The 25652-nt window shown below is 36.4% G+C and overlaps 1 protein-coding gene across 5 annotated transcripts in view; it reads right to left on the bottom strand.

The window, feature by feature from the left end:
* AP3B1 (adaptor related protein complex 3 subunit beta 1) overlaps positions 1-25652 on the bottom strand; it is a 314641-nt gene that overhangs the window by 134609 nt on the left and 154380 nt on the right. For all 5 annotated transcript variants that reach the window (XM_023214919.1, XM_023214920.1, XM_023214922.2 and 2 more), the window contains exons 14-15: positions 24619-24728; positions 5099-5275 (exon numbers count right to left, since the gene is read on the bottom strand). In XM_023214919.1, the coding sequence (XP_023070687.1) occupies positions 5099-5275; positions 24619-24728 (287 nt within the window). The remainder of the gene's footprint in view (positions 1-5098; positions 5276-24618; positions 24729-25652) is intronic.

Consider the following 25652-nt stretch of genomic DNA (forward strand, 5'->3'; position numbering starts at 1 on the left):
CTCAGTAGGATAAACCGAAATCAGTGGTTTTATCCTAATAAGAATACAGTTTTTCTCAGTAACTAGTTTCTTTACTGTAAATCATCATATTCCCTAAGAAGAATACAGCAGTTACTTGCGAGGGTTACAAAAGAAGGATAACTAAAATGAACTAGGCACTATTATGTGCAAGGAAATCTAAACATTTTACATGAACTGTTTCATGTTATCCTCATAATAACTTTGTAAGGTAGGTACAGTCAGTTCTGCTCTAATGCTTGTTTTGAAAATGTGTATTTGTTCCAACTCAGTTGGCATATTAGGGAACAATTTGGGCATAACATGAATTTTGTGGTGATTTCTTCTGCAAGAAATACTAGCTAAAGCCATAAAAATGCACCCAGCTAAACAGAGACGTGTAGGAATACACAAAACATACTTCAAACAAGTACTTCAGAGGTTAACATCTACATGTGTTATGTGCCATATTCATGCTCTTTAGGAGGTACAACTTTCCATCCAATTTCAGATTAACCCTCTTTCTACCACTTAGCAAGTATAACCTTTCTTCCATAAGCAAACCTCAAGTCTTTTTAAATATGAAGAGCAGTATCATTGTAGTATTTATTTGTTAACCATTTAACACATGTAAAATTGTACTCCTGTTTTTTTTTTTTTTTTTTTTAGGTTCCTTTCTAAAAAATATATCATCAATACAGTTTTTGGGTGTTGCGACTCTAACTCCATTTTTCTAATAATCCCTATGGTTTTTATTGTGTGATTTTGTAAAGCACAATGATTTTAGGAGCATACATGTTGCAATATAGCAAAATTGACTATATTATAATAATTCCCATTTTACAGATGAGAAAATGAAATCTTGGATAAGTTATATGATTTGTCCAAAATCATGTAGTAAGTAGCATAATACGATTTGAATCCAGACAGTCTATTTACCATATTATGCAACTACTACCACCATCCATCTCTAGAATTTTTCATCTTCCCAAATACAAACTCTGTACTCATTAAATAATAACTCCCCATCCTGGTTCTTCTTATGTTGAGTAATTTTGGATATACAAGATACATTTGGACGTTAAGAATGCTATGTATTTTAGAGACTCTGGACATTATGTTAAACTCTTTGAATGAGTACAGGATTTTCATTTGTTTTAGCAGGTAATTAACTTGGTTGGGGTTCAAGGTACAAACTCTGTCTCTTGGGTACACCTCAAGTTTCAGCTTGGTTCTTTAATTCCTAGCTGTGTTTCTCTGAATCCACCCTGCACAAGTGTAGTTCAGACACCAGCCAAAACTTACGTACAATTACTCCCAGAGTTTGAGATACCCCTACACTGGTTCTCTCCTTTCTACTATTTTTCCTTAAGTTTCCAATGTCTGTAGCTTTCCTGAACTCTCTTCTCTACTTCCTCAAGCCAGAAGGACTTTGCATTTCCTTTTGGAGGTCTAGCCACTGTGCACAGTGCCAACTGCAGACTGTCCTCAGGATAAAAGCCATAAAAACAGGGACAATAACTGTGTGCCATTTCCTTCTTTTAAGTATGAATTCCCCTCCAGATTCTCTTGCTTTTCTTTACTATTCTGTGTCTTCAGAAAGTCATTTGTTTCTTGTATTTTTCTGGAGTTTAAAGCTGTTTTCTATAGTAGGGACAGTCTAGGATATACTGAAAACAGACTGCTAATTTTTAAATTATTTTTTATATTAGGTCAAAAATACTTTGAGGTAGATAAAGAGGTTTGTTATTTGATTATTCTTCGAACATACAAATAAATGCAATATGCTGAGTCTTATAAAAATCAATTTAGACATTCACTATAACCCTAAATAATTCAATAAAAATTATAGAAATGTTCACTGAGGTATTTAGGCCACTGGGAATTCAGATCTACAAATAAATATCAAGACTTCATGGCAAACCAGCTCCTCATCACTGTAGCCAACTCTCCCTACCTTACTTTTAAAGATGGCTAAAATAAGTAAGTAGAGAAAACAATTTTTAATAATTCAGTCAAAACAATTATTTCAGTCTGTCTTGTATCTAATGGATTACATAATTTTTAAAATTTCTGTCAAGTTGATGGTGCTTAAAACCGTTCTTGAAAACCAATTTTCAGGCTGGGTGCAGTGGCTCACGACTGTAATTCCAGCACTTTGGGAGGCCAAGACAGGAGAATCACTTGAGGTCAGGAGTTCGAGACCAGCCTGGCCAAAATGGTGAAACCCCATCTTTACTAAAAATACAAAAAAAAAAAAACAAAAAAAATTAGCCAGGTGTGGTGGCAGGAAACCATAATCCCAGCTACTCAGGGGGCTGAGGCAGGAGAATTGCTTGAACCCGGGAGGCAGAGGTTGCATTGAGTCAAGATCATGCCACTGTATTCCAGCCTAGGTGACAGAGGGAGACTGTCTTCAAAACAAAACAAAAAACTAATTTTCAGTTATTAATTATCTCAATCTCCTCTTCTTGAGAAATGAGAAATATTCAAAAATAGAGTTCAACTCTTCAAGACACTATTAATCTATTTTCATATTTAATCACTTAAAAACAATGAGCTATATAAAAATTTGTGATTTTTAAAAAATCACTGTGTTTTCACCACTGGTTGGTGAAGCCTATCGTAGTTTTCTAGAAGTATCATTCTAAAATATAAAATATCACGTCTGTAATCCCAGCACTTTGGGAAGCTGAGGTGGGCAGATCACTTGAGGTCAGGAGTTCGAGATCAGCCTGGCCAACATGGCGAAACCCGCCTCTACTAAAACTACAGAATTAGCCAGGCATGGTGACACATGCCTGCAATCCCAGCTACTCAGGAGGCTGAGACATGAGAATTGCTTGAACCTGGGAGGCAGAGGTTGCAGTGAGCCAAGATCACGCCACTGAACTCCAGACTGTGTGACAGAGGGAAACTCTGTCTCAAAAACAAAAACAAAAAAACACTTCAGAAACTGAGCTCCAAAACTGCCATTAATAAAACAGGTCAAGAAAAAAAAAAAAAAAAAAACCTGAGTACAAACTAGTTGTCTTCAAATTCACTGAATAAAAAGACATGAAACACGCTCTACAATATCTAAACAAACAGTACTACATTTCATTATTGGTTATTCACAGTTACAAAGAGTCAAAGAAAGAAGCTTTACTTAGTTCGATTAAGTCTTGATTGATATTCAATTTTGGTATTACTTTAACAATAATACATAAGCTACATACATTTAGAGCGGCCAAACAAGACAGAAAAAAATCCCAACAGTCTAGGTATTATATTAACCTTTGCCATACCACAGGATTTTAGTAAATACCACGGAGTTCCAGGCTAAAAATCCCTCTATTTTATCAAGAAACATGAAACTCAACAGCAAACATAGGTCTTTCTTTACTCAGTTTTTAGAAAGTATCTCAATGTATGAAGAAATCTACAGACACTTGGAAAGGATTAACTGATTCCTTTTAAAGACGACTTAAAATTTAAAGACAAAATCTAAATCATGGAAATATGCTCCATTATTTGCAATTATCTGGTTACAAATCTTGCAGATGAATCAGCAAAAGCTATAATAATACAACTCATATCACGATTAGGGATGAAGATAATCCCAAACCATATAGAAATGAATCTGAGGAATCGACCTGAGGATTCTGAAAGGCAAACATTAGCTTACTAGAAAATAAGTGTGGTCTATGGGGAAGCAGGAAAGGCAGACAAAGAGGGAGACACATATAGAGGTACACAGCAAATACAAAAGAGAGAAACGAACAGGGATGGAAGAGAAAGGAGAGAATGACAAACCCACTGGACTGTAGTACAGGGGCGGGGCACTGAAGGGATGAAGGATGTCAGAGAGATATCTAGGCAGAGGGAGTTTTGGGGAAGGGGACAAATACAAAGATAGAGAGGGGATGTGGAGGGAAAAAATCATAAAGGCAAAAGTAAGAGTCAGAGAAAAAGCGAAAATTAGAGAAAAATAGATAGGACACAGAGCATAAATCTTCCCAAGAAGCCTAGCTGCAAATGAGCAAGAATCTTTTTTCAATTATACTAAACAGGTAAGTCCACTCACAGAGAACAGCAATTCAGATATAGGAAAAGTCCCTATTTCATACATGGAAGCAAAAATGATCCCTCTTATTAACAGCTGCTCAAAAAGTCAATGGACTTAAAAAATGAATATTCTAAATTGCAAATCTGGTAAATTATACTACTATTAACAGTGGTTTCCCTTTCCTCTGCAGGACAAGGTCCATACTACTTCGAGCATACAAGCCACTCCATGTGTTCAAACTGCAAAATGTCTTAGTCCATTTGGACTACTTTAGGAAATACCATAAACTGGGAAGCCTATTAATAATATAACTAATAATAGAAATTTATTTCTCACAGTTCTGGAGACTGGGAAATTCAAGATCAAGGTACCCAAAGTTCGGGTGTCTAGTGAGCACCCATTTTCTAATTTGCAGATGGCACCTTCTCGCTGTGTCCTCACATGGCAGAAGTGGCAAGCGAGCTCTCAGGAATCTCTTTTATAAGATCATAAAGTTCATTTATAAGGGCTCCAGCCCCATGACCTAATCACCTCCCAAAGGCCCTGCCTCCTAATACCATCACATGGGTGATCAGGTTTCACTACATGAACTTTGGGGGATATAAACTTTCAGACCATTGCACCTGCCATTCTGGACTCACCTTTAAAAAATTTCCCAGAGACACCAAGCTATTTCTTGACTCTGACCCTGTGCTTTCCTCTTTCTGTACAGTAAATCACTCCTTACAAGCCCTTAGTCAAGAGTCTCATCCTTTATAAAATTTTCTCTGACCTCGCATCTACTTCAGACCTTCAGTAATTCCTCTAGAATTCCATTGTATGTCAATACTTCTGCTACAGCATTACCACACACTATTTCATTTTTTAATGTTTTCTCTCCTACTAGACTATAGAATGTCATCTCTTTGCACTAGCATCATCTAACATAGAACCTGAAACAGGCACCTGGGAATTGCTGAATGGTCAGACTAATGAAGGTACAGACCTCCGCTGTTTGATCAGAGTGAAGAGGAAAGTACGTATTAGATAGGTTGACTAACGTTTGCCTCTCACCTGTTTGGAGTTGGTTAAATACAATTTTGCTCCCAGATTTAATATCTGCAGTTTTACCAGATCATCTTCACTAGTGAAGCTTTTAGCCATCTTCCTCAAAACATCAGGGGCAATTTTAGGAACTCGTTCACAGTTTTCTCCAATTAGCCAAAGAATACTTGCTCTAGCAACAGGAACCTAATATGAGAAGCAGATTACATAGTTAGAAGTAAGTTAAATCATACTCTAATATTAACATAGGAAAGGTTTTAACTATTAAAAAAGTTTTACAACTATTAATTCATTTAATGTATATCTAGGAATTATTCCTGTATTTATGAATTTTCTTCAGTTATCAAAAAAATAAACACAGGAAATCTCATTAAAATTGATTTTGAAAAGAATATCTTAGAAAATATTCATAGAGCAAAAACCAATGGTCTAGAATCTAGATTCTATCAAAGACGAACAAATTCTGGAAGCAAGTCTGTCTGCTCATACCTATTTGTTTCTCCATGATCTGTTGCTGCTTTTGTGCTATAATGGCAGAAATAGTTACAATGAAGACCATAAGGTCCTCAAAGCCAAAAATATTGAGTATCTAGCAATTTATAGAAATGGTTTGCTGACCCCTGCGCTAGAGCAGCAGTTCCCAAACCGCAATACCCATAAAAATCACCCAGGGTTCTTACTAAAAAGACAGGTTCCTGGGATCAGCTCCAAAATAGTATTTCTGTGGTGGGGCCCAGATAGCTATGTTTTAATTTAAAAAGCACCACAGATGATTCCTGAGACAGGTGGTCCACAAAGCCCATTTGAGAACCCATAGATAATACAGAAAAAGAAACAGATCAATTAAGTACTATGATTCCAAATCAAAACTGTTTCTGCTCTTTATGTATTAGCATCTACAACACTGAAAATATATCAAACTGATAAGATCATCAAGGTCTGCTTATAAAATCATAAATCCTGGTCGATTATTTGGTCAACAAAAGAAATAGGGATAAATCTGTCCAATATTGTATTTTGGCATTATATTTTTTAAAAAAGTACATTTCAATATAATTTATCTTCTTAAAAGTCACTGCTTTGTGACAAATTGGAAACCTTCCATCAGTACCATTAAGACCAACAATTTAGAGTATGCAAATTAGTTTTATTACTATTTGCTTATTTGTATCCTCCCCTATTCCAAAAGGAATTTGAGAGGGTGTGTAAATTAATTTCAGTGAACATTTTCACCTCACACAGAAAATTTGTTTTTTATAAGTGAAAAGGCTGACAGCTATCATTAAAAGATGGCATCACGAGGAAAGATAACGTTCTTTTTATAAAGTCCTTTCACAATTTTGCAAAGTCCTAATATTTTCTGTAGTTTCATGGTTATACACAGTATGACTGTTAAAGAAAAAAGTGAGAATAAGGACCTTTCCATAGCCAAAATTTTATCACAATATTTACCATTGCAAAATTTTTCAAAACACTCAATTACGAAATTACATAAAAATATTAAGTTACAATATTGAGTCCTTCGCTAGAATCAGAACGAGATGATCAAAAAAGCTTTTAAATAAAAAGGTATATATTTTAAAATAACAGCATGTCTTTAAATTATTATTTAGCCTAAGTTGGGTGAGACAGAAGAAATCCATATACTTATGCAATTAAAAAAAGGTCTAAGTGCTATTACAAATCTATTCATACAGTGTGATAAAACTGATGCCCTTACTGTATACTGATTTCTGGAAAGAAAAGAGGTTATTTCTGATGTTCCAAAGGTTACACTGCATTAAGACTTTATTCCCAATCTATTATTTTAAATTGGGCTAAAGAATAGTAATTGAGTGGTACATTAAATTTTCCAGTATAGAGCAATTCAAGTTGCCTGCCATAATGAAAGGTAGTTCTAAATAAGAATATATGTGCAACTTCAGATTTCAGTTATGCTAGATTTATTTTTCTTAAAGATTTTATTATATATTGCTAGTATAAAAATCAGAATTCTATGACACATCATAATCTATTACCCCATTTTAAGTAATTTTCTTCTGGTAACGGTCTTTTGCAATTAAAAAGACAATCCCAAAAACAAGTAATGTTTAAAGAGATTGTTTATATTCATGAATATACTAAAATTAAAATAAAAATATTGGAATACTGTAAACCCTCATAATACATATATTTAAAATACAACTCTTTGAAAAAATTAAAAAACAATAAATCATAATGCTCACAATAAAAATCTCAAGGTGGTGGTAAGAATAAGATTTGTAATTTTTTAGAACTAAACTAATAAAAACCCCAACTAAAAATTTTTAAAACTTAGAAAACTTCACCACAAGAAACAATATCAATATAAATATACTTATACCAAACTTTTGGTAATGACATTTTATTACAAAACTTAGGAAACTGACAAAGAACATTTGTGAGCAGGTGGATGGGATCAGAATACTAAGATTTTTGGATTCCAGCTTTCCCTTTCTCTTCCCATTAAGCAACAGGACTCTCATTTATACACCATTGATACTATGAATTCATAGCTACTACTTTCAAAGATTTGAAGCAACTGAAAAAAAGGCAAGTAAGAAAATTAGTCACTTTTTAGAAGCCAGGCACAGTGGATCACACCTATAATCCCAGCACTTTGAGAGGCTGAGGCGGGTGGATCACTTGAGGTCAGGAGTTCGAGACCAGCCTGGCCAACATGGTGAAACCCTGTCTCTACTAAAGATACAAAATTAACCTGGCATGCACCTGTAATTCCAGCTACTTGGGAGACTGAGGTATGAGAATCGCTTGAACTCAGGAGGCAGAGGTTGCAGTAAGCTAAGATCGTGCCACTGCACTCCAGCCTGGGTGATGGAGTGAGACTCTTGTCTCAAAAAAAAGAAAAGTAAATTAGTCACTTTTGGTTCCCTATGGTCTTTTTAACCATAAAATAAATAGGAACACTGAAATAAAGCCAAACTAATAATACACACACAGACACAAACACAGACACAGACACATACACAGTCATACATATGATATAATACTTTCATTATGAAGCTCTGCTTTTCAATATTCTCAAAGACAAACTGGATTGTAAATGACTTTGCCTGATTCTTTATTCTAAATGCCCTGAGAAAGTGATTAAATGCACTTTTCAAACCTTGTACTAGAAGGCAGTTTCCACGGCCACCGCAACCCATTAATTTGCCTGCAAAAACAAATAATGATTCCTAGCCCACCACAGCAGTTATAGAAAGACATCTAGAAAGATTTTACAGATCACTCTATAAGCAGTTCAATTTAAAAGCTATTGTGTTTCAACACCAGCCCACTGCACAGTGCAACAGTCTAAAGTAAACCCTACAAAAACATCAATTTCATTTATTTAAATTTGTCAAAAGCAAAATCAGTAGACATCTAAGCAAACTGCATACCAACAGCAAATCAGATCTAATACTCTGTATCTGGACTCAATATGCATTAAAGCCTAAGCCTGAATTACAATGGGGTGTCAGAGAAAGGGTGGGTAACTTGTGAAATGGCAGGCATCCTGTGAGGCATCTGGGCAAGGAAGATACAAAGTGCTCTTTCAATATTACTCAGTAGTTTTTACAGAAGATATGAAATCTCATCTGTACCATTAAACGTTATGTGAAATCCTGTTAGAGCAATCCGCAGGTAGCATTGGTTGTTTTGTGGTTGTCATTGTTGTTGTTTTTTGAGATAGGGTCTTGCTCTGTCATCCAGGCTGGAGTGTGGTAGTGCAATCATGGCTCACTGCAACCTCAAACTCCTGGGCTCAAGCAATCCTCCCACCTCAGCCTCCCAAAGTGCTGGGATTACACGCATGAGCCACCACGCCCAGTTGAGAGTATGCATTTTATTCTAGAAGGACTCCAAAACCAGTATTTATCATAAACAAAGGAAACTCCAAAGGACAGAATACTCACAATCAGAACACGTAAGTTGACTGTATTACAGACATAAATCTATTTGATTTGACCGAATTCAAAATGTAAAATACATTCAAACTTTAGTTTTTATATTTTCAATTATAACTAAATAACCAATGAAAACAAAGTCCTGAATATGATAAAATCTGTGTTCTCTTTTTAAAAGAAATTATATAGCTAATATCTATTGAGCTCTCACCATGTGCCATGCACTGTTTTTGAGAGCTTTACATATTTTCTCAGTCATTCATCACCAAAACCCTATGAAGTATGCTCTACCATGATCTGCACTAAATATATGAGGAAACTAGGGTAACAAAGGGGTTAAGAAACTTGCCCACATCTCACAGCTGGTTAGTGGTGGAACTAGGATCAAAACTCCAAATCTGAATCCAAAATTCACACTGGATCACCGGGCAGTGACAAAATGAGTGTGGTAAACTAGGAAGAATACTGGCCAGTAAGCTATTGAGACTGGATCTGATCCCACACTGATGGTGTATATCAAGGAGGCAAATAACTTTACCTCATTGGGGTCACATTTACTTATTAATCAGATGAAGGATTATTCCTTCATCCTCTGTTTGTCTGCCACATTGTGCAATGGCTCCCTTAGTGCCTCCTGCTATTTCCCCAAGAGCCAGATTTTCAGGGCAAATCCAGGCCATCCTCTTGCCTGTTCCCACACCCATGTGTAGTGGGACATCTTCTCACTTCTTTCACCTCTTCTTTTAAAGATAGGTAAGGTGGCCAGGTGGGAAGAGGTCTTGCTATCACTTCTCTTCTCTCTCCTTCCAGAGGAAAGATGGACCTAGGATTCTGCCCTAATAAAGTGGCTCAGGCACTGAGGGAAAACATGCTCATTATTGACCCCTTGTCCTTAGACATTGGACAGACTGGCTTTTCCTAAAATTGCAGTGTTTTAGAATGACATTTCTGGGTTTGATGGTGAAACAGGTAGAGATTCAGGAGGATAGAGGTCTCATTTAAGGCTCTTATTTTAAGGCTCACATTTTAGAATTGCTTGCCTACGTTTAGGAGTTATCAGGTACTTGGTCAGATTAATAAAACGCTGCTTTTATTTCCACATGGCCATTGTTCTTGCATAAATAGCTATCCTGACTGGAACAGAGATATTCTGGGGATACAATCATTCTTCTTTCCTGACTTTGAAGTTATGTCTGCTACATCCCTCACCACCTTCTCCTGGGGTAACTTGTGGTTGACCATTTTGAGGGTTCTGCACAACAAATTGTTTTGATTCTTCCTTGCTTGTCCCACTTCAAGCCTTTAGTTTCCTCAGATACGTTAGATGAGCAGTAAAAACTAATTACCAGCTTTTCATTCTCCTAAAGTTCAAATGTGTGCTACAGAATTCCATGCAGCTTTAAATATTTTAATTTCTTTTATTATCATATTCCAGATTTGTCTACTGTTGCCACCTCTATCTGCTTCATAATAATTAGAAGGGAATTTTCCGTTTTATTTTCTTTCCAAAAGACTAGATTTAATATGTACTTTTCAACTTATACATTTTTTTGTATCCTATTTTACAAAATCAACGTTGATCCCTCTTATGTTTTGATTTGTTGTTTATTTATTTTTTTATCCCTATACTTTACAAATGGTGATCTTTATAAATTTAGCCATGTCCCACACATTTTGAAATAAAGCATTTTATTTCCTGGGCTTTAGAAAAAAGTTTGCATTTCTTCTTTAAACACGTTCTTTAATCTGAAAGTACATTTCTTACTTTGCAACTGGTCTGGTATCCTTTAAAATTTTTTAAGTCTAATTTCATTGCTTAAGGTCAAAGAATGCAAAATCTTTAAGTTTTCTTTATGCCTAAATACGTTCTTCATTTTTTGAAAATATTCAATGGATATACTCCTAAAAGTGGCTATTATCTGTTCAAGAGATATAAGGTTTTAGCTATATTTACTAAGTAAGTTTTTGATTACTTTTCTTATTATATCTGTCTACTAGGAATATCCAACATGAGAGCAATACATTATAGTCACACACTGTAACTATTTTATCAATTTCTCCTCATATTTTGAATAGATTTTTTCTTTACATATTTACTTGGTTGCCATATATTTTGTGCAAATAGGTTTGTGCTTATTACTTTCTTTACAAATTACCCTTTTTTCATTTTATAATGTTCCTTTTTATCCTGTTAAATGCTTTTAATTAACTGTGAATCTCACTTTCTTGTTCATATTTGCTTAATATCTCTTTCCTTACCTTCTTATTTTCAACTTTTATCAACTGATTAAGGTGCTTTAATTATAAATGGCCTGTAGCTAGTTTTTTTCATTCCAATTGGTAAGTCTGTCTTTTGATGAGAAAATTCAGTCCATTCATATTCAAGATGAGAAATATTTGATTTTATTTCTTCCACCTTTATTATTTTTTAATATTTATTATTTATTTTATATGTTTTCTTTCTTCTTATTTTTTCTCTGGCTTCATAAAACTGCTATTTGTTCCTTTATTTTCCTTTGTGAATACTGAATTCCCACCATACTTTTATATCTATTAATAGTTATCTTCTGAGAAAAACAAAAACTGAAAAAAATAAGCTTTGCTATATAGAGCTGTAAGACCATACTTATCTGGCTTATAGTCCAGCAACTGTTGAGAAAGTTGATGCATCGGCTAGGTGCCATGGCTTATGCTGTAATACCAGCACTTTGGGAGGCTGAGGTGAGATCACCTGAGGTCAGGAGTGTGAGACCGGCGTGGCCAATAAGGTGAAACCCATCTCTACAAAAAACACAAAAATTATCCAGACATGGTGGCGCACGCCTGTAGTCACAACTACTCAGGAGGCTGAGGCAGGAGAATCACTTGAACCTGGGAGGCAGAGGTTGCAGTGAGCTGAGATTGTGCCACTGCACTTCAGCCTGGGTGACAGAGCAAGACTCCATTAAAAAAAAAAAAAAAAAAAAAAAACAGAAAAGAGAGAGAATGAGAGAGAGAGAAAGAAAGTTGACACATCGAAAGTATCTTCTATATCCCCAGACATGGATATACTCAAATAGAAGAAAGTTTTCACTCAAGAAAGCCTAGGGTTTGCCAGATACAGGCCTCATATACTGTTACAGGTTTCATGTATAGCAGCTGCACTCTCCTGAAGCCCTAGTACTTATAATTACCTCTTCCTTTCTAAACAGGACCAGAACAAGTTTACTAGCATAGGTTTTAACTAAATTTTGCACAAGAAGTCTGGGGATACAGAACTCCTATTTCCTTCTCATAATCAGACACATACTTCTCTACCATTACCTGTAAACAAGATATTAACTATTTCCCCCACTAAAACCCATGGTTTTCACCTCAAGATAATTATTTTTATCTTACTACTTTTTTAACACAAGATGAGAATATCATAATAATTTCACTGCTCTCCACTCTCTTCCTCCTATAAAACTTTCAAAATTCTTTTATTCTGACCTCCATTTTATCTCATCCCTCAGTTTTCCTGACTGTTCAATGCTTTTAGTTCTAGGTTTAGAATGCCCCCTTCTTTATCAAGAGTTCAGAATTAGCACTTTGGTTAGACATTCCTAGTCTATTGCTATGCATTTATTAGGTTGGTGCAAAGAATTGCGGTTTTTGCCATTGTGGTAAAAATCGCAATTATTCTTGCAACAACCTCATAATCATGTGTAAATATACAGTCACCTATATATCTCTCTTCTTTGTCTTCTCCCATCTAGAGTTCTCTGTGCTGGTTCATTAGTTATTGGTTAGACAAGTGTTTCTTCCTGGGGGCTGTATCACTTCTGTAGGAAATAACTAAATATAAGCAGGAGTATTTATAGTTGTTACAATGACTAGAGACATGACTGAATTTTGATGCTTGGTGGATAGGAATGCTAGATGTCCATTTCAGTGGCTTTGAGACAAAAAGCTTATCCTCTCATTTCCCATCAAAGTAATGTCAAACATTTGTTCTACAGTGGGGTAAACATTGATCATGTCACTCTAATTCCCAAGTTGTCAATGATTTGAGGGAAGCAAAAGGAAATAATAAAAAAAACCTTGGCTAGGTCACTGAGTAGGTATGTGAACTGAATACAGAAAAGGAACAGGTGATCCTATAGACTAATACAATTAAATATTTGTCAAATAAAAATAAAGTGAAATTTTTAAACATATAGATTATAAATGGAAAAGAGATACAGCATAATGCACTGGTTAAGAAAGCAGACCTGCTGCTCTGTGACCTTGGGCAAGTTACACAACCTCTTTGTGCCTCAGTTTTCTCAAATATAAAATAGGAATATTAAGAGAACTTTCCTTGAAGTGTTGCTATTAAAAAATTAATAATTTGTATTTTTAAGGTAATTAGAATAGTGCCTGGCAAATGATATGCTTTACAGAAGTTATTTTAAATAAGTAAAATATAAAAGAAGCAATAAGAAAGCTTACAAAATTAAAATCTTACTATAGTCTGTCTTCTTCAAAAACAGTGAATATTGCCTTAATAACAGCTTACACTGAGCACTGTTCTAAGTGCTTCACATGCATTGACTCATTCTTTCCACCCAACAGAGCTCTAAGGTTGTCAGTACTATGATCCCCATTGTACAGATGAGAAAACTGGAGCATAGAGAAGTCAAGTAACTTGCTTAAGTTCACGAAGCTAGTAAAAGGTACGGACTAACTGTGAATCCAAGTCATCTGGTTTTCAAAGTACTCTCTTAACCCTTACATCTCTCATAAATAATCTCTATGAGAAGTCTTGGCTTTGATCATTAGAATCAACAATAAGAAGAGATATGAATACAAAGTAACTCTCTGCTGAGAGATAGAGTGAGGGCTCAGATTCCAAATGACTCCTGTAAGCCTTATTTTTTCTTTTTTTTTTCAGCTTTAAGATAAATGTGTAACTGCCCTGCAAGATTTACTAACACCCTAAGGGAAAGACAATTTTGCAACCAGAGATATTTAAAATTGGTCTTGACTGGTAGGCTCTAAATCTTGTGATCTATTACCTTTGACTACACAAAAATGATCCCTCTGAAGAGACTGAGAATACAGATTAACCCACCTTCAAAGAAGGAAATAATATACTCATCTCTAAACTACAATTGCATTTATTATAGACATCAGTTGGCAAAACATTAACCAGCACTCAAGGAAAAGGCATAGTAAAAGGCAAACACAATAGTGAAGAAACAGCTGAAGAGTTTGAAGAAAAACCAGAAGAGAAAAATCACAGAAGCCATGAGGAGAGACTATTTCAAAAAGGACAAAGTAGTTAGTGTAGTACAATGCTAAGAAAAGATCAAGGAAGATATAGACAGAAAAGTGTCTAGTGGATTTAGAAAGAAGGAGGTAGCAACCTTGGAAAAGGCATAGTGAATGAAGTGCTGGAGAACCAAAATCCAACTGTGATGGGCAGGGAGTTTGACGTAAATGAATAAAACTTGTTGCAGATAGTTCTTTCAAAAACTTTGGTTTTAAAGGGAAGAAGAGCATGAAGTAAGATAGAATGACAAACACTTAATGCAGCACTACTGTGTGCCAGTCAGTGTTCTAAGGGCATTACTGTATTAACTAAGCTAATACCTATAATACTACTATATTGTAGGTCCCTTTATGATCATCATTTGACACATGAGGAAAGTGAGGCATAAAGACTTCAACATGAGGACAGAGCTGTAAGTGAGGGAGTTAGAACTCATATTTATTATTTTTTTAACATAATTTCAGACTTACAAGAAGAGTAAAAAAAATTCTGCATACCCTGCACCTAGACTCCCCAAATGCTAACATTTTACTACATTTGTGTTAGCTATCTCTCTAGGTAAACATATATTTTTATTTTATTATTGATTTATTTATCTGCGATAGAGTCTCGCTCTGTCGCCCAGACTGGAGTGCAGTGGCGCCATCTCAGTTCACTGTAGCCTCCACCTCCCGGGTTCCAGCAATTCTCCTGCCTCAGCCTCCCGAGTAGCTGGGATTATAGGCACACAACACCACGCCCAGCTAATTTTTGTATTTTTAGTAGAAACGAGGTTTCACCATGTTGGCCAGGCTGGTCTCAAACTCCTGACCTCAGGTGATCCACCCGCCTTGGCCTCCCAAAGTGTTAGGATTACAGGCATGAGCCACCATGCCCAGTCACATTTTGTTTTCTTAACCAATAAAGGTAAGTTGTAGGCATGCTCTTATACCCCAAAATACCTCCAAATATAAGATAATATCATCTGCAAACAAAGATAATTTGACTTCTTCCTTTCCATTTGGATGCCTATACATCTTTCTCTTGTCTGAATGCTCGAGGTAGGACTTCCAGTACTGTGTTGAATAACAGTGGACATCCCTGTTGTGTTCCAGAGCTTGGATGAAAGGCTAAGATTTTCCCCATTCAGTATGATACTAACTGTGGGTCTGTCACATATGGCTTTTACTATATTGAGGTATGTTCCTTCTATCCCCAGTTTGTTGAGGTTTTTTATCAGGAAAGGATGTTTAATTTTATCAAATGCTATTTCAGCATCAATTGAAATGATCGTATGTTTTTTTGTCCTTCACTCTTTGATATGATAAAATCACACTGATTGAATTATGAATGTTGAACTATCCTGGTAACCCTGGGATAAATCTCACTTGGTCATGATGAATCATCTTTTAAATGTTTTGTTGAATTCAGTTTGCTAGTATTTTGTTGAGGACTTTTGCATTGATATTCAACAGATGCTGGCCTGTACTTTTGCCTGCCTGCCTGCCTGCCTCCCTTCCTTTCTCCCTCCTTCCCTCCCTCTTTCTCTCTCTCTCTCTTTCTTTCTTCTTTCAATGTGTTCTTGTCTGGTTTAGGTATCAGGGTAACAATGACCTTGTAAAATAAATTTGGAAGTATTCCTTCGTCTTCTATATTTTGGAATAGTTTAAGTAGACTTGGTATTAGTTCTTCTTTAAATGGTAGAATTCAGCAATGAAGCCACTGGATCCCGAGCTTTTCTTCACTGGGAGAACTTTTATTATGGTTTCAATCTTGTTACTGGTTTTTGGTCTGTTCAGATATTGGATTTCTTCATAGGTCAATCTTTGGAGGTTGTATGTGTCTAGGAAGTTTTCCATTTCCTCTAGATTATCCAACTTACTGGCATACAGTTGCTTATAGTATCCACTGTTGATCATTTGAATTTCTACATTATCAGTTATAATATCTCCTTTTTCATCTCTGATTTTATTTCTGCTCTGATTTTTATTATTTCTTCTACTAATTTTGGATTTGGTTTGCTCTAGGATTTCTAGTTAAGGTACATCATTAAGAGAGGCAGTCCCAAGATGGCCAAATAGGAACAGATCCAGGCTACAGCTCCCAGCGTGAGCGACACAGAAGATGGGTGATTTCTACATGTTCAACTGAGGTACCAGGTTCATCTCACTGAGGCATGTTGGACAGTGGGTGCAGGACAGTGAGTGCAGGAGAGTGGGTGCAGCCCACCAAGCAGAGAGAGAATGCCACAAAGATACTCCTCAAGAAGAGCAACTCAAAGACACATAATTGTCAGATTCACCAAGGTTGAAATGAAGGAAAAAATGTTAAGGGCAGCCAGAGAGAAAGGTCGGGTTACCCACAAAGGGAAGCCCATCAGACTAATAGCAGATCTCTCGGCAGAAACTCTATAAGCCAGAAGAGAGTGGGGGGCCAATATTCAACATTCTTAAAGAAAACAATTTTCAACCCAGAATTTCATATCCAGCTAAACTAAGTTTCATAAGTGAAGGAGAAATAAAATCCTTTACAGACAAGCAAATGCTGAGAGATTTTGTCACCACCAGGACTGCCCTACAAGAGCTCCTGAAGGAAGCACTAAACATGGAAAGGAACAACCTGTACCAGCTGCTGCAAAAACATGCCAAAATGTAAAGACCATTGATGCTAGGAAGAAACTGCATCAACTAATGAGCAAAATAACCAGCTAACATCATAATGACAGGATCAAATTCACACATAACAATCTTAACCTTAAATGTAAATGGGCTAAATGCTCCAATTAAAAGAAACAGACTGGCAAATTGGATAAAGAGTCAAGACCCATCAGTGTGCTGTATTCAGGAGACCCATCTCACATGCACAGACACATATAGACTACAAATAAAGGGATGGAGGAAGATCTACCAAGCAAATGGAAAACAAAAAAAGGCAGGGGTTGCAATCCTAGTCTCTGAGAAAACAGGCTTTAAACCAACAAAGATCAAAAGAGACAAAGAAGGCCATTACATAATGGCAAAGGGATCAATTCAACAAGAAGAGCTAACTATCCTAAATATATATGCACCCAATACAGGAGCACCCAGTTCATAAAGCAAGTCCTTAGAGACCTACAAAGAGACTTAGACTCCCACACAATAATAATGGGAGACTTTAACACCCCACTGTCAACATTAGGCAACAAGACAGAAAGTTAACAAGGATATCCAGGAATTGAACTCAGCTCTGCACCAAGCGGACCTAATAGACATCTACAGAACTCTCCACCCCGAATCAACAGAATATACATTCTTCTCAGCACCATATGGCACTTATTCAAAATGGACCATATAATTGGAAGTAAAGCACTCCTCAGCAAATGTAAAAGAACAGAAATGATAACAAACTGTCTCTCTGACCACAGTGCAATCAAACTAGAACTCAGGATTAAGAAATTCACTCAAAACCACTCAACTACATGGAAACTGAACAACCTCCTCCTGAATGACTACTGGGTACATAATGAAATGAAAGCAGAAACAAGGATGTTCTTTGAAACCCATGAGAACAAAGATACAACATACCAGAATCTCTGGGACACATTTAAAGCAGTGTGGAGAGGGAAATTGATAGCAATAAATGCCCTCAAGAGAAAGCATGAAAATTCTAAAATTGACACCCTAACCTCACAATTAAAAGAACTAGAGAAGCAAGAGCCATCACATTCAAAAGCTAGCAGAAGGCAAGAAATAACTAACATCAGAGCAGAACTGAAGGAGATAGAGAAACAAAAAAAAAGCCTTCAAAAAAATCAATGAATCCAGGAGCTGGTTTTTTTTGAAAAGATCAACAAAATTGATAGACCGCCAGGCAAGACTAATAAAGAAGAAAAAAGAATCAAATAGATGCAATAAAAACGATAAAGGGGATATTACCACCAACCCTACAGAAATACAAACTACCATCAGAGAATACTATAAACACCTCTATGCAAATAAACTAGAAAACCTAGAAGAAATGGATAAATTCCTGGACAAATACACTCTCCGAAGACTAAACCAGGAAAAAGTTGAATCCTTGAATAGACCAATAACAGGCTGTGAAATTGAGGTAATAATTAATAGCCTACCAACCAAAAATAGGCCAGGACCAGACGGATTCACAGCCGAATTCTACCAGAGGTACAAGGAGGCGCTGGTACCATTCCGTCTGAAACTATTCCCATCAATAGAGAAAGAGGGAATCCTCCCTAACTCATTTTATGAGGTCAATATCATCCTAACACCAAAGCCTGGAAGAGACACAACAAAAAAAGAGAATTTTAGAGCAATTTCCCTGATGAACATCAACGCAAAAATCCTCAATAAAATACTGGCAAACCAAATCCAGCAGCACATCAAAAAGCTTATCCACCATGATCAAGTGGGCTTCATCTCTGGGATGCAAGGCTGGCTCAACATACGCAAATCAATAAACGTGATCCAGCATATAAACAGAACCAAAGACAAAACCCACATGATTATCTCAATAGATGCAGAAAAGTTCTTCGACAAAATTCAACAGCCCTTCATGCTAAAACTCTCAATAAACTAGGTATTGATGGAATGTATCTCAAAATAGTAAGAGCTATTTATGACAAACCCACAGCCAATATCATATGGGCAAAAACTGGAAGCATTCCCTTTGAAAACTCGCACAAGACAGGGATGCCCTCTCTCACCACTCCTATTCAACACAGTGTTGGAAGTTCTGGCCAGGGCAATCAGGCAAAAGAAAGAAATAAAGGGTATTCAATTAGGAAAAGAGGAATTCAAATTATCCCTGTTTGCAGATGACATGATTGTATATTTAGAAATCCCCATCGTCTCAGCCCCAAAATCCTTAAGCTGATAAGCAACTTCAGTCTCCCGATACAAAATCAATGTGCAAAGATCACAAGTATTTTTATACACCAATAACAGACAAACAGAGAGCCAAATCATGAATGAACTCCAATTCACAATTGCTTCAAATAGAATAAAATACCTAGGAATCCAACTTACAAGGGATCTGAAGGACTTCTTCAAGGAGAATTACAAACCACTGCTCAATGAAATAAAAGAGGACATAAACAAATGGAAGAACATTCCATGCTCATGGATAGGAAGAATCAATATCGAAAATGGCCATACTGCCCAAGGTAATTTATAGATTCAATGCCATCCCCATTAAGCTACCAATGACTTTCTTCACAGAATTGGAAAAAACTACTTTCAAGTTCATATGGAACCAAAAAAGAGTCTGCATTGCCAAAAGAATCCTAAGCAAAAAGAACAAAGCTGGAGGCATCACTCCCCCTGACTTCAAACTATACTACAAGGCAACAGTAACCAAAACAGCATGGTACTGGTACCAAAACAGAGATATAGACCAATGGAACAGAACACAGCCCTCAGAAATAATACCACATATCTACAGCCATCTGATCTTAGGATTCCCTATTTAATAAATGGTGCTGGGAAAACTGGCTAGCCACACGTAGAAAGCTGCAACTGGATCCCTTCCTTACACTTTATATGAAAATTAATTCAAGATGGATTAGAGACTTAAATGTTAGACCTAAAACCATAAAAACCCTAGAAGAAAACTTAGGCAATACCATTCAGTACACTGGCATGGGCAAGGACTTCATGTCTAAAACACCAAAAGCAATGGCAACAAAAGTCAAAATTGACAAATGGGATCTAATTAAACTAAAGAGCTTCTGCATGGCAAAAGAAACCTCCTACAGAGTGAACAGGCAACCTACAGAATGGGAGAAAAGTTTTGCAATCTACTCATCTGACAAAGGGCTAAATCCAGAACCTACAAAGAACTCAAACAAATTTACAAGAAAAAAACAAACAACCCCATCAAAAAGTGGGCAAAGGATATGAACAGACACTTCTCAAAAGAAGACATTTATGCAGCCAACGGACACATGAAAAAATGCTCATCATCACTTGCCAGCAGAGAAATGCAAATCAAAATCACAATGAGATATCATCTCACAGCAGTTAGAATGGTGATCATTAAAAAGTCAGGAAACAACAGGTGCTAGAGAGGATGTGGAGAAATAGGAACACTTTTACACTGTTGGTGGGATTGTAAACTAGTTCAACCATTGTGGAAGACAGTGTGGCGATTCCTCAAGGATCTAGAACTAGAAATACCATTTGACCCAGCCATCCCATTACTGGGTATATACCCAAAAGATTATAAATCATGCTGCTATAAAGACACATGCACACATATGTTTATTGCAGCACTATTCACAATAGCAAAGACTTGGAACCAAACCAAATGTCCATCAATGACAGACTGGACTAAGAAAATGCAGCACATATACACCATGGAATACTATGCAGCCATAAAAAAGGATGAGCTTGTGTCCTTTGTAGGGACATGGATGCAGCTGGAAACCATCAGTCTCAACAAACTATCACAAGAACAGAAAACCAAACACCACATGTTCTCACTCACAGGTGGGAAATGAACAATGAGAACACTTGGACATGGGATGGGGAACATCACACACCAGGGCCTGTTCTGTGGTGGAAGGAGGGGGTTGGGATAGCATTAGGAGATATATCTAATGTAAATGACAAGTTAATGGGTCCAGCACACCAACATGGCACATGTATACATATGTAACAAACCTGCACGTTGTGCACATGTACCTTAGAACCTAAAGTATAATAAAAAAATTTTTTTAAAGATACATCATTAAGTTATTTATTATTTATTTGAAGTTTTTCTTCTTTTTTGATGTAGGCTCTTATAGCTATAAACCTCCCTTTGTGTACTGTTTTTGTTGTATCCCATAGGGTTTAGTATGTTGTATTTGCATCATCATATGTTTCAAGAAATTTTTCAATGCCCTTTTTAAATTCTTCCTTGACCCACTGGTCATTCAGGAGCATATTGTTTAATTTCCATATGTTTATATTGTTTGAAAATTCCCCTTGTTTTAGATTTCTAGTTTTATTCCACTCTGGTCAGAGAAGATGCTTGATTTTTTTTTTTTTTTAATGTTTTAAGACGTGTTTTGTGACCTAACATATGCTCTATCCTTAAGAATGATCCATGTGCTGATAAAAAGAATGTGTATTTCGCAGCTCTTGGATGAAATTTTCTGTATATATCTATTAGATCCATTTGATGCATAGTACAAATTAAGTCCAACGCTTCTTTGTTGGTTTTCTGTCTGGAAGATCTGTCCAATGCTGAAAGTGGAGTGTTGAAATCTCCAGCTATTATGGCATTGAGGTCTACCTTTGTCTCTCATAACATTTGCTTTATATATCTGGGTGCTCCAGTGTTGGGTGAATATATATTTAAAGTCATTACATCCTCTTGCTGAAATGACTCTTTAGCATTAAATAATGACCTTCTTTGTCTCATCCTACACTTTTTGTCTTTTGTAAGTGTAGGAAGAGACAGACATTTTGTCTGATATAAGTATAGCAACGCCTGTTCTTTTTCGGTTTCTACCAACATGGAATGTCTTTTTCCACCCTTTTTTTTCAGTCTACGTCTATTTTTATAGGTGAAGTGTGTTTCTTGTAGGCATCATCAGATCAGTAGGTCTTGTTTATCCATGCAGTTACTCTATGTCTTTTGATTGGAGAGTTTAGTCCATTTACATTCAATGTTACTATTGATAAGTAAGAACTTACTCCTGCCATTTTGTTACTTGTTTTCTGGTTGTTTTGTGTTCTCTTCCTTCCATCCTTTCTTCCTGCTTTCCTTTTAATGAAGGTGGTTTTCTCTGGTGGTATGATTTAATTTGTTTTTTATTTTTTGCATATCCATTTTATGTTTTTAGATTAGAGGTTACAATGAAGCTTGCAAATACTGTCTTATTAATATAATCCATTATTTTAAACTGATGACAACACTGATTGCATATATCATCAAGCAAAAAGAAAACTAATAAAAATTCTACCCTTTTCCACTTTTTGTTGTTTCTACTTATGGCTTATTGCACTGTCCATGTCTTGAAAAGTTGTTGTAATTATGTTTAATCAGTTCATATTTTAGTCTTTCTACTCAAGACATGAGTACTTTACGCACAATTCTAGTGTTACAATATTCTGCTTTTCTGTGTACATACTATTACCAGTGAATTTTGTGCCTTTGAATGATTTCTTCTTGTTTACTATCATCCTTTTCTTTCAGATTGAAGAGCTACCTTTAGCATTTCTTATAGGACAGGTCTAGGTCTGTTGATGAAATCCCTCAGCTTTTGTTTGTCTGGGAAAGTCTTTATTTTTCCTTCATATTTGAAGGATATTTTCACTGGATATACTACTCTAGGGTAAAAGTCGTTTTCCTCTGTCACTTTGTGTCATGCCACTCTGCCCTGGCCTGTAAAGTTTCCACTGAAAAGTCTGCTGCCACATGTATTAGAGTTCAATCATATGTTGTTTCTTTTCTCTTGCTGCTTTTAGGATCCTTTCTTTATCCTTGATCTTTGGGAGTCTGATTATTAAATGTCTCAACGTAGGCTTCTTTGGGTTAAATTGGCTTGATGTTCTATAACATTCTTGTACTTCAATGCTGACATCTTTCTCTAGGTTTGGGAAGTTCTCTGACATTATTCCTCTGAATAAACTTTCCATCCCTACCCCTTTCTCTACTTCCTCTGTAAGGCCAATATCTCTTAGATTTGCCCTTTTGAGACTATTTTCTAGATCTTATAGGTGTGCTTCATTCTTTTCTTTTTTCTTTTGTCTCCTCTGACTGTGTATTTTCAAAGAGCCTGTCTTCAAGCTCTCTAATTCCTCTTCTGGATCAATTCGGCCACTAAGAGACTCAGATGCAATCTTCAGTATATCAATTGCATTTTTCAATTCTAGAATTTCCGCTTGATTCTTTTTAACTATTTCAATCTCTGTTAAATTTATCAGATAGAATTCTACATTCCTTCTCTGTATTATCTTGAATTTCTTTGAGTTTTCTCAAGACAGCTATTTTGAAATTATCTGTCTGAAGGGCAACGTATCTCTCTATTTCTCTAGTATTGGCCCCTGATGCCTTATGTAGTTTGTTTAGTGAGGTCATATTTTCCTGGATGGTCTTGATGCTTACAGATGTTCATCAGTTTCTGGGCATTGAAGTTAGGTATTTATTGTAGTCTTCATAGTCTGGGCTTATTTCTGCTTATCTTACTTGGGAAGGCTTTCCAGGTTATTCAAAGGGACTTGGGCCTCAAGCCCAGTAATGTTGTGGTTCTTGCAGACTGGTAGAGGTACTGCCTTGGTGGGCTTGGATAAATCTGGGAGAACTCTCTAGATTACCAGGCAGAGACTCTTGTTCTCTTCCTTTGTTGTCTTCCCAATTATTGTGCGCTCCCCCCACCAAGTGCAGAGATTCTCCATGCCACACTGCTGCTGCCAGGGGATGGGAGAGCGGAGGCATTAGCAATTCAAGACTGTCTTTCCTACCCTCTTCAGTGCCTCTTTCAGCAATATGAAGTTAAAACCAGATACTGTGATTGCCCACCTGATTTTTGGTTATGATGGTGCTTTTTTGTGTGCAATTAGTTGCTAAAATTTTGTGTTCCTACAGGGGCGACAATCAGTGCAGCCCTCTATTTGGCAATCTTGCTCCACCCTTCAAGATTTGTATTTGAAAACTAAGATCTACCATAGAAAGGAATGAAGTATTATATTAAAAAACATACATGAACCTTGAAAACATGCTAAGTGAAAGATGCCAGAAACAAAAGGCTACATATTGTCCAGAAAAAGCAAATCCATAAAGATAAAAAAGTAGATTAGTAGTGGCCAGGGGATAGAGTGAAGGGAGACTGGGCAGTCTCAGCTATGGAATTTTTTTTAAGGGGTGATGAAAATGTCCTGCAATTACATACTGGTGATGGTTGCAAAACTTATAAGTGATCAAAAACCAATGATACACTTCAAAAGAGTAAATTTTATAGTATAAAATTATATCTCAATTTTAAAAAACCAAATTTGTGCACAAAGTGTGCTCACTGGTATTGTTTCTAACTCCTCTCAAAGGACAGCTCTGGGAAAGAGATGTTGCTATATTCACTTCATGTATGACACATGAACATGCACATACACTCACCCAACATCTAGCTATTGATACATAAAACCCACACTGCTATCTCCAATTCCAGTCTAATACCACGAGGCTCATTCTATCCTTCCCCCTATTCAGATTTGTAATTCCCTCCTATAACAGCAAGAAATCTTAGAATCTCAGAATTGGAATCCAGACAGTTCAGCTCTCCTAACTATTACCTTTAGGCTGACATTTACTTTAACAAAACTACAACTTACTGAATAAAATTCAGCAAACTTCTCTTAACTGATACTCACAGTGATACTGTCCAAGAGTTTGGCCATATGTTTAATAATTTCACCATGTTGAACAGGTTGCATTTGCAGTAATTTCTTTATAACAACCACACTTTCAGCAACAACTATTTCTGAAAAAGATAGAAATTGTTCATACTAAATATGTATAATTCAATTCAAATGCAATATGGTTGGTAAAATGTAAACTTAAATTAGAAAGACATTCTATTTAATACATGCCTTAAAAGACTATGTGAAAAGTATAACCGCCCTGAGTGCACTTCCAAATCTGAGGTGTGAACATCTGTCTCAACTAGAAGAGTTAACTTTAATTTCTAACCTCTGTTGCTGTCTCCTAGCTTCTGTAGTTCCTTATCTCGGCATCTTTAGATCAAGAAAGCAAGAGAGGTTGGATTATGCTGCCCACCATAGTGTTCTATGTCTTTGGCTTTTAACCAAGTCCTCAAATACTGCTCTTTGATTCCTATAAATTATATAGTTAAAATCAATTATCTACAATCTAAACAACATTTTCCCTATTCTGCAGAAAACAGCAAACTAAAACACTAGAAAATAATTTCCTTAAGTGAAATGTCCAGAAAAGTGAGTAGTAAAGATGAGTGGTAGTAGGAAAGACGTTACTGTAGAAATAGCATGGAGTGCAAAGCCGGAAAGAATGGGATTGTGAGCTGGATTGTCTCTATTTGTTCTATAAAGTCCACTCTGCCTTTCTTTCCCCAGCACTGTGCTTTAAGAGGCCCACCTGTAGTCTGCTTCAACCAGACTCCCTTGGTCCTGGCTTATAGCTGTGTTTAGTCAATAGAAAGCTTCAGCAGGAGTTGGGGGAGGGAGGAGATATTTATTATCCTGGATCCCTACTCTGCCAGCCTCCTCTACCTGGTATCACATGCAATCCCCTACTCAAGGTACTGCAAGTGCCTCTCTCCTGCAGGGTCTGGTAACTGCTCCTGCTCCTCACACCCCTTCTCTTTAATCTGAGGTACAGTAAAGGCCTCCCACGATTGATAGCCTGTTAGCTCCAGGGTGTTACATTA

This window comes from Piliocolobus tephrosceles, chromosome 4 (assembly GCF_002776525.5).
Source record: "Piliocolobus tephrosceles isolate RC106 chromosome 4, ASM277652v3, whole genome shotgun sequence".
Taxonomy (NCBI): Eukaryota; Metazoa; Chordata; class Mammalia; order Primates; family Cercopithecidae; genus Piliocolobus; species Piliocolobus tephrosceles.